The following is a 13,879-nucleotide window of genomic DNA, read 5'->3' as shown; positions in this document are numbered from 1 at the left end:
AGTTAGTCTGCCAATGCTATGCCCAAACATAGCAAATCCACCATGAAAACTTGGAAGGAATAATAAATAAATTAAGCTTCTACTGTCTTGATATCCAACCCACAACTTTCTTTAAGAAAGTTCTGCCTGTCATTGCATCTGATCTAATTTAAATATTTTTTTTCTTTAAAAACAGAAGTTATCAAACCACTTATAAAAAAGAGAAATCTGAACAAATAACCACAGCAGAATTACAGGCCGATCTCCAACCTCTCATTCATGAGCAAAATTATTGAAAAAGCAGTTTAAACAGTTAAATAGCTTTCTAACAATGACCAACAGCTTTAACATCTATCTGTCTGGTTTCCATACTCACCACAGACTGAGACAGAGCTACAGGGAGCCAGTGTAAGGAGTTTAAAACTGAGTGATATGCTACTGCTTCCTGGTTTTAGTCAGAACAACACCAGCAGCAGCGTTCTGGATCTGATTGATTTCTTGGTCAAACCTGTGAAGACACTGTTGCAGTAATCAATTTAGTAATCAATCAATTTAAAGATAAACACATGGATGAGTTTCTATAGATCTTGGTGAGACATTAGTCCTCTAATGTTCTTCAGGTGATAGAAGGCCGACTTTGTAACCGTCTTCATGTGGCTCTGAAGGTTCAGGTCCATCACTACTCCCAGGTTTTGGGCCTGATCTCCAGTTTCTAGCTGTAATAACTGAAGCTCTGCGTTGACTCTAGACCGTTCCTCTTAAGACCCAAAGATAATAACTGAATGTAGAGTGAAAAGCTTTGGGGTTGATGAAGCTTTTACCATATTTCACAAAGCTGCACTGGAAACTCTATTACTGACACACCTTTAATCTGTTCCTGTAAGGAATGTCGTACTTTATGGGTACAAGATCCAAAGTGCTTTAAAAATTGCAGAATCATTCCAATTCTAAGAAAAATATCACAGCTAATAAAAAGGTCGTAAAATGCAAGGAAAACACTAACCCACCTTCTGATTAATCTATTTCTAAAACCAAACATTTGTTCATAAAACGTGTCTTTGCTGTCAGTGTGTAAGTGAAAAGTCAAAGGAGAGAGATGAGGATGTGAGTCGCTGCCACATTAAAGCACCATGCTTTCATCTGGTGATGCATGCTAGATTACAAATCTCTTTGTTATCCCAAGTGTTCATTTACTACTTTCAGGCTTTTTGTTCTTCTAGTTTACACAGTTTCACTTTACCGTTATCATAGCACACCTCCTTCAAATTAAGATTAAGTGTCCACTTTTCATTAAAAGTGTTATTATTCCCAGAATAACACTTCATGATAACAATCATAAACCTTCATGCAGACTCATTCATGTTCACACCTGGTATTATGTCATGTTTATGACAGTATTATGCAACCCCCTTCAAATAAAGTGTTACCCAATATTCCTTTAGATCCTTCTTAACATTGAAGCAAAATTTAGTATATAGTTTGACAAATTTGAGACCAAACAGTTTTTATTGTCTTGTATTCTTGTTTCATTTGACATGAAGATACTGGAACACCTTTGATATAAATATACAGTTTTGGATTGTTTGCTTTATTTGTGGACCCAAGACCACTTTTAAGTCTTTCATTGGTTTCAAAGCCTTGATCATTGTCATGGCTCAATGTCAGAATTGGCCTCTATGAGGAAATAAACTTGATAATCCAGCCCCTTTTTTGGAGATGTGCCAAATGTTACTGAATAAAATCCCCGCTACATTTCTGTCTTACCTCATGAACACGAGAGGTACAGGGGGTAAACCTATCAGTTTGAAACTGAAATCTATCAGTCTGTACTGACACGTACTTAATGTATTTAGTCATTTGATCAACAGGTTTGAGTTTGGAGGTTTAGAGAATGGCAGGTCAACTCACTTTGCTTGTGTTGCTTTTGACCTTAAGTGAGTATTTTACATCACATCCTTCGTTTTGCTTATCTGCAGAAAAATCTTGTATTTGGTTGATATGAATAATTAATTGTTTGACAAAATGTGTTCATTTTCACAGGTGGAGTAAGTCTTCAAGATTCAGGTGGGTCAAATTTGAGCATATTATAAGTTGGTTTTTAAAAATACAGAATTAAAAAAAAAAATTAGATTGCTGCTTAAAATAATTTAAATTTACTTCTGTCAATCAAAATTAACTACATGAATGAATGCTGAAGTTGTTCTGTGTAAAACATTAAGTTTTTATTTCATTGCTTGAGCCATTCTCACTATCTGTCAATTTTATGCATTTCTTTGTGATTCTTACCAGAAAACATTTTCCAGATTGAACAAATATTTGATCTTATTTGCTTTAGTGCCCAGCTTTACCCAAAGAGTGTTTCTTATATTTGTTCTAAATAATTTTGTGCTTTGATTTTGCACAAAGCTGTGAGCAAATTAGAAATAAACCGATGTTAACAGTGATGTGAGAAATTCACCAAAGCAACAGAGAGAAAGTGTAAAACCAAAAATACCTCAGTATGCAGAACTTCTTCACACTAAGTTATTTTAGAATAACAGGCTTTAACTCATTTTAAATGGTCTTTGAAGCATTTTTATGTCTATACTTATACGTATTTATCATTTTATGATTTTCTTTTAAGATAAGATAATTTTACTAGTCTCCGATAGGAGAAATTTGTCTTGGAAGCAGGGGCAAAACTGCAATGCAACAATAAAAGCTCATCCAAAAGGACAGTAACCATAAATAAAAACAAAAAATACATAAAAGTCAAATGTCAGAAAGGCAGCACATCCCCATATCCATTTTCATTCACATACGATACATCCTCTACTACTAGTCTTGATCACCATCTGGACCTCCTATTACTCTGTCCAGGCCCGGCTAGTCTGCCATATATCAGGCTATGGCGAGTGGTACAGACGGTTATATTTGCACAGGGGGACCCTGAACCTTCTCCCTGAATTCATGAGAACATTTTCTGATGTGAGCACATGTGACCCATCAGACAAGATGTTCTGAGCTTGCCTGATGGTAACCTGCTCAAACAGCTGTTGACANATGAATATTTATGACTGTCATGAAGAGTTATTCAGTGAATATCTATAATGCAAAGTTATACGAAAACTTGCATTAAAAGTCAATTAAAAGTGTTATTTTCAGAATAACACTTCATGATAACAGTCATAAACATTCATGAAGACTCCTTCATGTTCATAACTGGTGTTATATTATGTTTATGACAGTATTATGCAACCCCCTTCAAATAAAGTGTTCAATAATTTTTGGTGTGTGCATTTCTCACACTCTAGCTCGACAGTGTTGCAGAAACTCTGACAAATCTTGAGCCGCCAGACACCTGTCAAAGTTGAGATTTTTTGCTTGGCTTTGTGCTTTGTATCAGTATCAGTATCTGTATCAGAGCACAGAAACAACTCTCCTGCTCTGTGCGCTCTAGGTTCTCGTCAAATTGAATGAGGCACAGGAGATTAATCTTTTTCTCACAGGAGATTAATCTTTTTCTCAAGTAAAATTTACTTTCGTATTGGATCTTTGCATACTTTTATTATGAATATGTTATTATTATGATTTCTATGATTATGAGGATTTTCATAAGCCTGATATTTTGGAGTACAACTAGATTTTTAGGTGCACAACATATTTCATAAGTGTGTGTGACAAAATGGATATATGCGTACCTCAACATTCATTTATGTGTAAAGAGTTTCTTAAATTTATATGTTTCAAACTCCACAAGTAGTAATAAACTACGCATGCAAATTGGTTAATATGTGTGCACAAATCTCACGGATCAGCTTGCCTGAGACTTTTTTACTCCATGGGATTCACAAATGAGATGATGCTCTAAAGATCTGTGAAAAACTAATTCAACCATTGAACTTTTACAGTGCTCTGCTCATTTAGGACATGGTGTCCATGACTTTTGGTATTGATATATTCTACAGTTTAAAAAATATTAACCTTCTCCTTGGGAATGACTGAAAAACGCCGACAATTTCACCAAATTCTGTAAAACAAATTAGTATTCTTTCACAGTTATCTACTTCCATTTATTTTCAGCTGGAATGGAATTCAAATTTTAAAATGTCATATCCTCCAGCTACTACCATATGTTTCAGATTTTTTGTATCTTTGTAATCTAATAAAATACTTCTTTAAGTTTTTGTTCACAGCATGATCATATTTTGTCTTTGTAATGTAACCCTATAATTTTGGTAAATTGAGAGATACAATTATCACTCTCTCAATTTTTCACTCATTCTTGAGATAGGCTATATTATATTACAGCATAAGAATCTATTCCTGGATTTAGGAAATATATCTCGCATAAACGTGGGACTTGCAGTTCCTAAGATATTTGCAGTCGTTCCAGACCTGCAATTGGGAGACAAAATGTGATGCTGCAGACTCTGACAGGTGTCCTGCTGCTGGTCGGAGCAGCTTCAAATGATGCTGCATAAGTGCTCCCTCTTGTGGTAGAATACATAATGTCCACACATAATCATCCCTTTATTTCAGAAGGGAGGTTTTATGCTTATTGTTCACCACAGTGATGTGTCAGTGTGCCTGTCACTCAATCCTTCTGAAAATCTCCCTTGGCACATTTTCTACATCCAGTGCAGTAAGAGCAGTACACACACTGCTCTTACTGCACTGGATGAGAATTGAGTCTTTACTCTATTTACTGTTCAGATTCTTCAACTGATTATATTACAGTTGAGCTTTATAAGGTTTCTTCACTATTTTGGACTCACTTAAAGTTGTTGTCTATTTTAAGAAGTTTTGCTTTGTAAGAAGATTGGCTTGCTGTTTTGCTTTTTCAGTTGTTTCCATTTATTACATTTTCAGCAATAATATTCAGCTTACATCATTTACACATTTTCTAGTTTCCATTATGTTTTTATTTGTTTAATGATATTTATGCTTGTTTGGTCTTTTTAGGACCGCTCTACCCAATTTCTGGTTACACAACTGAACGAGCTCTCGATGGAAGCTCCCCTCGGATTGTTCTACAACGACCTTTTGTGTATTTCGGACAACAATATAATCAGATTTATGTATGTAAAAATTCCTCACATAGAAGTAGAAACTACTTGCTCAATTACCAGATAAAGCATAAAAGTTTTTGCTTGTTTTCATTAGGTGAACAATAATGGACATATGACCTTTAATGATCCATGGTGGATGTACATACCTCAAAGATTTCCAATGTATTCAACCTGGGACATAATTGCTCCTTTCTGGACTGATTTTGACAACAGACAAACTGGTCTGGTCTACTACAAACAATATACAAGTGGCAACATCCTCGACCAAGCAACAGAGGACATTAATAATTACTTCCCACAGTTCGACTTTACTGCAAGCTGGGTGTTTGTAGCAACTTGGCATGAAATACCGTATTGGCTACATTATGATGCAGTAAGTTTTCTTTTCTGAATTTTATGATGAATATGGTTTAAACTAAATGTCATATCACAAAAACAAATTTTTTTCAGCGAACAACAGTCCAGGCTGTCTTGATCTCTGGAGGCCAGTACTCCTTTGTGCTGATGAACTATGGGAATATATCCCCAAATGGTTGGAACGTAGAGGTTAGAGTCAATATATTTACATTATGTATTTTTAAAGCAATTGCTGGGTTTCAGATGATGTAGTACAGATGTCATGCAATGCAGATGGGGGTCAGAAGTAAATGCAGCCTATTTATTTCGGCGATCCAGTTTCAGAATGCCTAAAGTCTGTGCTTCTATGGTTGTTCTAACCGTTCTGACACAGAGAAAGATAAACATTATGTTTGGTGCTCAGAAGGCAGTTGTTCGTAAGGGAGTTAGTTTAAAAAAAAAAAAAACTAATTGAAAAAAGACGAGAAAAGTGGATCAAAATTCTACAGCTAAAACCAGAAGGTGCGGAAACTAACAGTGCCAGAGTTTGCAGTGACCACTTTCAAACAGGCAAGGATCGCATTGTTTAAATTGTATTTTTAGATATTTTATTAGACAGTTGCTTAGAAATACAAGATATATTATTTTTATGCCCCGGCTTGGTTGTCCCCAGAAAAGGTTTGTGTGCTAATGCTAGCTGCTAGCAGCCAGCTCAGTGCTGACTTTGGCATTTTACATCTTACTTAACTATTTTTTAGGCTGTCCAAGTGCAGCAGGTGATGTAGATTCCCAAGGCCTTACTGGTACTGGTATTTTTCGACTATTTCCCGGCCACTAACCATGTTTTTAATGGAGTTTCTGTAGATCGCTGCGAACAGTTGACCTACATTGTAGCATTGTTATCGTAGACTAATTACTTCAAACAGCACAACTCACTCACCCAGGTAGAAACAAGTCAACAGCCACTTAATGCTTCTTTTGTTCCTAAATGATTGACCCAACCTTAGACTAAATAATTGTATGCTTCCAGGATTTTGAAAACTTTAATCTGGCTCGTTGCGTATTATGAGATCTACAGCACCAGATAGCTTTTTCTGTCAATTGACTCGACGCCTCAGTATTGTATGGCAAGTCTTTTTTTATCAAGACAGTATGGAGCATATCTTAAATATATGCGTATGATTTTGAGACGCCTCATCTGTTCCAGCCCATTCAGGGCTTTTGTGTACTCACTGTGATCCATTTTTCTCTGTTTTGAACCGGAGAAATCCACTTCCTGACCCCCATCTGAATTTTGTTTGTCATCCAAGTCTGCAACCCAGCAATTCTCACTTTGTACTTTTTAATTAACACAAAATTAAAATTTACATATATTAAATTAATCTCTTTATCTCTTATTATCCCAGGTTGGATACGACACAATTAATTCCACTCACCATCTCACTGTTCCTGGATCCTTCTCCAGTAACGCTTCAGGCAATTACTCAGTTTTCCGCCTCAACAGTAACGTCAATGTACCTGGTCGCTGGGCTTTCCGACTGGATCATGGATCAAGAGGCTGCACTTTCAACAGTAAGAACAGCAGTCCTGCACCTCACCATGACAAACTGCAAAGATTACTGAGAAAAGCAACAATGCCTGCACTAGCTCAAGGACATCCATCCATCCATCCATCCATCCATCCATCCATCCATCCATCCATCAATCCATCCATCCATTTTCTGTACATCCTTGTCACTAATGGGGTCGGGAGTAACTCAAGTGGGGATAAGTCCAATTTACTGCAAACGTGCAAATGTAACCAGTTGATGGAGAAGTAAGGCGGGAAAACAATGAAAACATACACAATGGTGCGGAGTCCCCGACGAGACATGGGGGAAAAGTATTGAGAGTATAGAAAATGTTTAATAGTCTTTTGTTTTTTTGTGTTGTTTTTTTAAGATCTACCTGTTCAACTTGGCGACTCTTTCTGGAGTGACAGCACCTGTGCACAGAAGTGCACCTGCACCAACCAAGGGCTGCAATGCTCCAGCAATCCCTGCTCCTTCTCCCAGATCTGTCGGCCAGCTGCCTTTCAGTACTCCTGCCAGACAGTGCAAAGACGAACCTGCACCGTCAGTGGAGATCCACATTACTACACCTTTGACAACTCAGTGTTTCACTTTCAAGGCACATGCACTTACGTCCTGTCAGAGCAGTGTCAGAACGGATTGCCCTACTATAGAGTGGAGGGAAAGAACGAGCATCGCGGCAGCACTCATGTTTCATGGACAAGATTGGTCAAAGTCTTTGTTCATGATGAAACTATTGAGCTTGTTAAAGGACGTTATGGAGAGGCCAAGGTAACAAGAGTCTTAGTTACATAACATATACCACGTCTTTTTTTTCCTTTGTTCATATTTGTAATTACTTTATTGTTGCCATCCTTACAGGTTAATGGAAGTTTTGCAACAGTTCCATTTTCCCTCAGAAACGGCTCTATCCAGGTTTATCAGTCAGGTTTCTCTGTGATCGTCAGCACTGACTTTGGCCTGATGGTGTCTTATGACATGTATTCATATGCACAGATCAGTGTGCCCTACACTTACCAAAATAGCACGTGTGGACTCTGTGGAAACTTCGATAATCACCCTGGAAATGATTTTCGAACCCGTCAAGGTGAAGTGGTGAGCTCTGATGTGGATTTTGCCAACAGCTGGAAAGCACCTGGTGATGATGAGCCTGGCTGTGAGGTTCAGTGTTCAGGTCTGGCCTGTGCCGGCTGCACAGCAGCTCAGACAGCACTGTACAGAAACTCTGCCCACTGTGGTATTCTGGAGAACAGCACAGGACCATTTGCTGCATGCCATCAACAACTCGCTCCAGGATTTTTTGTAGACAGCTGTGTGTATGATCTCTGTGTTGGCGGAGGGTATCAGCCCATTCTGTGCCAAGCCCTAAATGTCTACTCAAGTCAGTGTCAACAAAATGGGATCCAGCCTCAAAGCTGGAGGCGTCCTGGCTTCTGTGGTATGTCTGCCAGTCAGTCGCAATAATTTTACAATGTAAGTGTTGTCAGATATTTAAATTTGAGAATAAATGTTTCTTGTGTTTAGAAATCCCCTGCCCAGCCAATAGCCACTATGAGGCCCAGGGTACAGGATGTCCATCTACATGTGTCAACCCCAATTCCACCTACAACTGCCCCCTGCCTAATCAAGAGAGCTGTGTCTGCAATTCAGGCTACCTCCTGAGTGGAGGGGTCTGTGTCCCTCATGCTGACTGTGGCTGCAGCTTTGAGGGTCACTACTACCGCTCAGGAGAAACTGTCATACTGGATGCAGACTGTGGGAGGCGCTGTACATGCAGCTATGGATCCATGACTTGCAGCTCTCACAGCTGTGGTCAACATGAGTCCTGCAGGGTGGAGGATGGAGTAAGAGGGTGCACACCAAACAGCTTTGCAACATGTTGGATCAGAGGCCCAGGATCATATCATACATTTGATGGAGTGATGTACCAGTACCCAGGAGCATGTCGCTTGACCCTTGCCAAAGTTATGGGATCCTCTGATCACTCACACTTCATGATTACTGTGGAAAAAGTTCCACAGGGGCCACAGGGTTTCTCCAATGTGTTAAAGTTTGAGGCAGAGGGAACACAAGTTGCTATTGAGATGGCAAGTACTAGCACTGTTAAGGTAAGTGATGGAAATTATTTTCTACAAATTAAACAAATATATAACATACAATGAAGTGTAACAACAAATTTGTTTGAACACTATTACAACAAACTAATGTTTCATAAAATTTCAAATGAACAAATGTCATAAAAAATAAAATGTTTAGAGTTAGTCTGCAATGCATTATAACCAGGACTTGGGGTTATTACAATTATCGGTAACACTTTATTTGTATTCTACTTCATTCAGATTCAAAATTTTGCTTCATAGTTCAAGTTTCAGATTTTGATACCAATTTTTAGAGAAAGCATTTGATCCTGACTGGAATATTCACAGACAGAGATGATGGTCAGCCTGTGCAAGAGGAGTGTATGAAAAGACAAACTAATAAAGAAGAGTGAATTAGATCCTTGATATAACTATGCTAACAAAACCTCTTGATCAAATTTAGTGTACATATTGCATAACGTGAGGTGACCCTTAGTGGACTGATCTTGAGCCTCTGTTTAATCAAAACAACCCAAATATGTGTTAAAAGAAGGACAATTAGAAAAAAAATTATCAGCTCTGCTACCCTTTAAATGTTGTTGAAAATGAGCTACAAACAATGAATACATTGAAAAAACCTTTTTATGACTAAGAATTATTTTTGGAAGCTTTCTCTAGTGAGAAATAATGCAAAATTTGATTTCTTCAGGCATTTGTAATATTTTGAACATCTACCCCAAAAACGTTTCTAAAGTTTTTTTAATGTGTTATAGGTTGATGGACAGCTGATCAGTCTGCCGTTTAGCACTGGGTCCAACAGAATCCGCATCTTCCAAAGCAGCACTCACAGCATCATCCTTCGCACAGACTTTGGTGTAACTCTGCAGACTGTCTGGCCTCACTTTGTCCGTGTCACTGCACCAGGTGTCTACAATGGTTTATTAGGTGGACTCTGTGGAAACTACAATGCTGACCAGCATGATGATTTCCGTACACCCAATGGCACTCTGGTCAGTGACCCCCAGGTGTTTGGGGACAGTTGGAGAGATGGCTCCCTGGCAGATCACTGTGTGGAAAACAGACCTCGTTCCTCTGCAACCAATTTCAGTTCTACTGAGTACTGTGGAGTTCTTACTTCACCCACTGGACCATTTACATCATGCTGGGCTGCAGTGAACCCATGGCAGCAGGTAGATGCATGTGTAGGAATCCTCCAGGGCTCCAGTGATCCAGCATCAACACTATGTGAGGTCCTCCGAGATTATGCACTGATGTGTCAACATAATGGCGTATCCCTGGGACAGTGGAGGAATGCAACAGGCTGTGGTAAGTTCTAGAACCACATTTGATAGAGATGCCTTTGAAATTAACATATTCATCACTTTTTACTTCTTTTGCCTTTGTGCCCCCCCCACAGAACTAACCTGTCCATCAAACAGTCATTATGAACTCTGTGGAAGTTCATGTCCGTCTTCCTGCCCCAGCCTCTCTTTCCCCTTCACCTGTGACACTCAGTGCCAGGAGGGATGCCAGTGTAATGATGGGTTTGTCCTCAGTGGTAACCAGTGTGTGCCTCCAACATCCTGTGGATGCTTTCATGATGGACGCTACCGGCAAGCTGGTGAACAGTTCTGGGATGGGGAAGAATGTCAGAGCTTTTGCACCTGTAATGGTGTAACTGGTATAGCCCAGTGTTCCCCAAATGCATGTGGACCTCAAGAGTCCTGCCATGTTGTAGGGGGTGAATTTGGCTGCCATCCCAACCCTCATGGCACCTGCTCTGCCTCTGGAGACCCTCACTACCTGACCTTTGATGGCAAGGCCTACGACTTCCAGGGAACCTGCCGCTATGTTCTGGCAACAGTTTGCAATGACACTGTGGACCTTCATCAGTTTTCTGTGAAAGCAAAGAATGAACCGTGGTTTGGATTGCCAGTTTCTATCACGGCTGAAGTTTATGTTGATGTCTTGGGCTATGAAGTGCGCATGTCGAGAGGCAACTGGGGTACCGTGGAGGTAAGTCAAGCTGTCTCTGATGGAAGATTGTAGAAGATATTTAAAGTTGTCTAAAGTAGATTGGAAATTAGTTTTAAAAGCCAAAACATTTCTTCTTGGTATATTACCAAAGTACTGTTCGTTCTTACATCAGTAACAGTCCAGACATTTCAGTTGTGCATCCTCCATCCTTTCTTTTCAGGTGAATGGAATCACAAGAAACCTACCCATTGTCTTCAATGGAAGCCTGTCAATTTTTGGAAGTGGATCTCAAACATTTGTCAATACAGAGTTTGGACTGAGCGTCATGTACGATGGAAGTAGCACAGTGTCCATTTCTGTCCCCCCAAGATACAGGTAACCTATATACTCTTCAACACAGCTTTAATTTTAATATCGTTTTTCTTCAATTCTATAGTTATCGAATTAATGCCTTTTTAGAACTTTAAAAACAGTAAATCATCATTGTCTGTTTCATTGTCATTAAGTGTTCAAAATTATCTTCTCTTCATCAGAGGAAACATGTGTGGACTTTGTGGAAACTTCAATGGGAATCCAAATGATGACTTCCACACTCCAAGTGGAGCATCGTCCAACTCAGCAGATGCTTTTGGAGCAGCTTGGAAGGTTCCTGGGAACTACACCTGTAGTGACGGCTGTGGCTCTTCATGCGCACAATGCAACGATGACCGATCGGCCAGGGCCCAGTGTGAGGTGATTCAGGCAGCTGACGGCCCCTTCAGCTTCTGCCACGAGGAGGTGGATCCAGCACCGTATTTCAGTGACTGTGTCTTTGATGTCTGCGTGTCGGGAAATCGAGGCAGTGATCTTCTGTGCAGGGCTCTAGAGACGTACGTCAGTGCCTGTCAGTCTGCTAATGTCCGAGTCTACCCTTGGAGGCAAAACACCACTTGCAGTGAGTATGGAAGGCAGTGTGCTATTAAAGTAATCAATCAAACAAGCATCTTCCTCAAAAGTCTCAAAGTATGGTTGAACTTGTTGTAACCAACTTGTCACCCTTTTTTCCTCAGGAATTGAGTGCCCAGCCAACAGTCATTATGAGCTGTGTGGAACAGACTGTGGCCACACCTGTGCCAGTAGCATCGATGCTGCCTGTGACCATGTTTGCTCTGAGGGATGTTTCTGTGATGAAGGTTATTCCAGGAGTGGAACAAGCTGTGTCCCTGTGGAAAGCTGTGGCTGCCAATATGATGGCTTCTATTTCAACGTAGGTCATTTTGATTCACTTTATTCTTGATTATTTAGCTGAGAATCAAGACATTGCTGAATGGCTTTAAAGAATGAAACATCATTGAGGTGTTGCATTTCAAGAAAACAACTCACAAATAATGCCTCCTTGGGTGCGTTCACACTGCAGCCTGAAGTGACCCAATTACGATTTTTTTGACGTAATGCGACCTGTATCCAACCTTTTCATGGCAGTGTGAACAGCACAGGTCGGATTCTTTTTCGAATGTGACCCATATCCGATACGTATCCGATTCAAATGCGACCTAACGTTCAGGTCGCCTTCAGTCGAACTGAATGTCACTGTTTCTCAACAAATCTCACTATTCTGCGTCCTGATACGCGCAAGCGGGAAGAAAAACAACAACCATGATGGACAGTATGAGGATTAAGTTGTTAATATGCTGCTCCGGCCGGCCAACAACTTCAAATATGTAAGCTATGCTCCATCGTTAACCTCCATGTTTACTTCCGCAAACACAGAGCACTTCTTCTTTTATGGCGGTTGGCAGAACACTGAGAACGCTGACGCTATTGCGCCCTCTGCTGGGCATGCGGGACACTTTCAGGTCGTTTGCCCGTCCACACTGCAGAACGCATACAGGTCGCATTTACTGACGGTGTGAACGGCCCCGGCAAAAAAAGCGGAAGTGCTAAAAAATCGGAATTGGGTCACTTCAGGCTGCAGTGTGAACGCACCCCTTATGTGACATCACAGCAAAATCAAAAGACAACATTTCAAAAGGAGAGATTAGTGGACCTTCACAAATCTCCTTGGGTGTGCTTTAAGGCACACAGATAAGAAGCAGCCATGAGTCCAAAATTAGCCTTACGGACAGAATAGTTTTCAAATGCAACCCAACACAGGAAAGCAAATGAGAAATGACAAGTGCCCTTCACCAAATAAAATGGTGTGGTGTGGAATTAACATATATTTTCAGACATCGACCAGAAGATTTTAAGGTTGTGGGTTCAATTCTAGCTTCCATCTTTTACATGTCAATGCTCTCCTGGATCGTTAGTTGTTTACCAATCTTCGAATTGGTGCATGAATGTATGCACATTAGTGTGATTGGGTGAATGTAGCTATAGCGCAAAGTTTTTTGAGTGTTCCCTATGACCAGAAAAACACTAAAATTCAGTCCTTTTCTATATACCTTTTGAACTATTCATAGATTTGCAGAAATTAGCATTAGAACACTTACTTTAATTGCCCTGTAACTATATTGGGTGGTACATGCTTTCAAGTCAAAACTCAAGTATGAGGACAGGCTATATATATATCGTCTCAATCTTCTGTTTGGCATCCACTTTGGAAATTCTTCCAGTGATTAACAAAAGCCTTAACTGACAGGAAGGAGTGGAAACTTGGCAAAGGTAAATTGGGAATCAGGTTCTGCATGTTGCAGTTTTCCAACTATGATTTCAGATGGAGAAGAAGCATTGCTGTAGGGCTTTCCTTATTACCTCAAGGTTCATATATTCTTAATGTCGTCACACAACCTAATATTTTCACTTGTTTCTCATCTTGCAGGCTGGTGAGTCCTTCTGGACAGATGGTTGCTCCCAACGGTGTGAATGTCAAGCGCCCAATGTCCTGATCTGCAGTCCCTCATCATGC

General features: G+C 39.9%; 1 protein-coding gene across 1 annotated transcript in view; it reads left to right on the top strand.

The window, feature by feature from the left end:
- The window catches only part of LOC103129548 (alpha-tectorin), a 108,254-nt gene that overhangs the window by 25,787 nt on the left and 68,588 nt on the right, over positions 1–13,879 (top strand). Inside the window, exons 15-19 of the mRNA XM_016665184.1 lie at positions 7,799–8,375; positions 8,462–9,045; positions 9,789–10,341; positions 10,433–11,031; positions 11,213–11,367. Coding sequence (XP_016520670.1) covers positions 7,799–8,375; positions 8,462–9,045; positions 9,789–10,341; positions 10,433–11,031; positions 11,213–11,367 — 2,468 coding nt within the window. The remainder of the gene's footprint in view (positions 1–7,798; positions 8,376–8,461; positions 9,046–9,788; positions 10,342–10,432; positions 11,032–11,212; positions 11,368–13,879) is intronic.

The sequence above is a fragment of the Poecilia formosa genome, unplaced genomic scaffold, assembly GCF_000485575.1.
Source record: "Poecilia formosa unplaced genomic scaffold, Poecilia_formosa-5.1.2 Scaffold555, whole genome shotgun sequence".
In the NCBI taxonomy this organism is placed as follows: Eukaryota; Metazoa; Chordata; class Actinopteri; order Cyprinodontiformes; family Poeciliidae; genus Poecilia; species Poecilia formosa.
Note: the sequence above shows the minus strand (reverse complement) of the source record. Positions and strands in the feature narration are given on the sequence as shown.